The following is a 1,207-nucleotide window of genomic DNA, read 5'->3' on the forward strand; positions in this document are numbered from 1 at the left end:
GGGTGACGGGGAGCTCAGGGTGACGGGGAGCTCAGGGTGACGGGGAGTTCAGGGTGACGGGGAGCTCGGGGTGATGGGGAGCTTGCTTAGGGTGATGAGGAGCTTAGGGCTGGAGCAGCACCAACCACAAGAGGTGGCCCGCGCTGCGCAGCACCGTGCTCTGCAGACCCCGCAGGGTTTTTGCAGGATCTGTTCAATCCCAGGGTTTCTGTCTCACTCGCAAGCCCCCCAGCTCCATGCTCACATCCGAAGCAGGCCCTGCACTTACCCCGTAGCTGGTCTCCTGGGCGCCCATGGCCTGCAGGAAGCTGTTCATGTACTGCTGGGGCACCGTCAGCAGGAACGTCCCCGTGTCCACGATGGCCTGGCAGCCCTGGCTGCACCAGCCCGTGGCCGACTGTCCGATGGCAAACCTGGGGAGAGAAAACGGGGAAAGAGGTCGCTTTAAGCACCCACCGGCAACACAACCTGTCTCGGCTGGGTCTGAAAGCCTGGGAGCCTCCGAGAGGCAGAGCTCAGCCCTTGGCTCGAGGCTGGGTTTCCCAGGTGGGTGATGCCCATCGGGGACGAACGCGACTCACTCGTTAATCGCCACCTGCCAGTACAGCTGCTGGGTCACCGGCGCCCACACGATCTCCCCGGTGAACAGCCTCCTGTCCACTCCTCCGAGGATGAGCTCCCCCCCGTAGTTGTAGGTGGGGTGGCTGCGAAAACAACGGGGTGAGAGCGGCAGAGAGCGAGCCACGACGCACACGGATCAGCGAGGGATAAATTCACCAGGAAGCAGCACGGGGACAATCAGAGGGGGACACACACACACACGTGGGACGTGCAGGCGGATTTTTACCGGGAGAAGTAGAAGCTGAAGATGGGCCGGGTGAGCTGGTTCTGCTGCAGCATGCCCTGCAGCGCGGTGGGCGTCCCTCCCACGGCCAGCGAGGGGTAAGCCATGCCCAGGATCCCGTCGAACTGGGCATAGTAGAAGGGCTGGGAGGGCTCGTTCTTGCTCAGCCCGAACTCCTGGTTTCTGACCTTGATGCTCTGGATCTGGAGGGGAAGGGGGGGACGCCACGTCAGCCGTGATGGTGCAAACCCAAAGAATACAAGCCCGGAGCGCACACTGCAAGCTCACGGCTGGTGAAAACATCACTGGGCTCCTGGCAAAACCACTAGGAATCAGGTTTTAAAAAGGTAAAACCCCAGCTGG

The 1,207-nt window shown here is 62.1% G+C and overlaps 1 protein-coding gene across 1 annotated transcript; it reads right to left on the reverse strand.

The window, feature by feature from the left end:
* Positions 1-154: 154 nt before the first annotated feature.
* On the reverse strand, positions 155-1,047 carry LOC118158358 (gastricsin-like; the record flags this gene model as incomplete). Its single annotated transcript, XM_035313005.1, has 3 exons — positions 155-413; positions 582-704; positions 848-1,047. Coding segments are annotated over 3 exons (543 nt in total), but the record flags the coding sequence as incomplete, so codon positions are not given.
* Between the last annotated feature and the right edge of the window lie 160 nt (positions 1,048-1,207).

Source organism: Oxyura jamaicensis (genome assembly GCF_011077185.1).
Source record: "Oxyura jamaicensis isolate SHBP4307 breed ruddy duck chromosome 26 unlocalized genomic scaffold, BPBGC_Ojam_1.0 oxy26_random_OJ91423, whole genome shotgun sequence".
Classification (NCBI taxonomy): Eukaryota; Metazoa; Chordata; class Aves; order Anseriformes; family Anatidae; genus Oxyura; species Oxyura jamaicensis.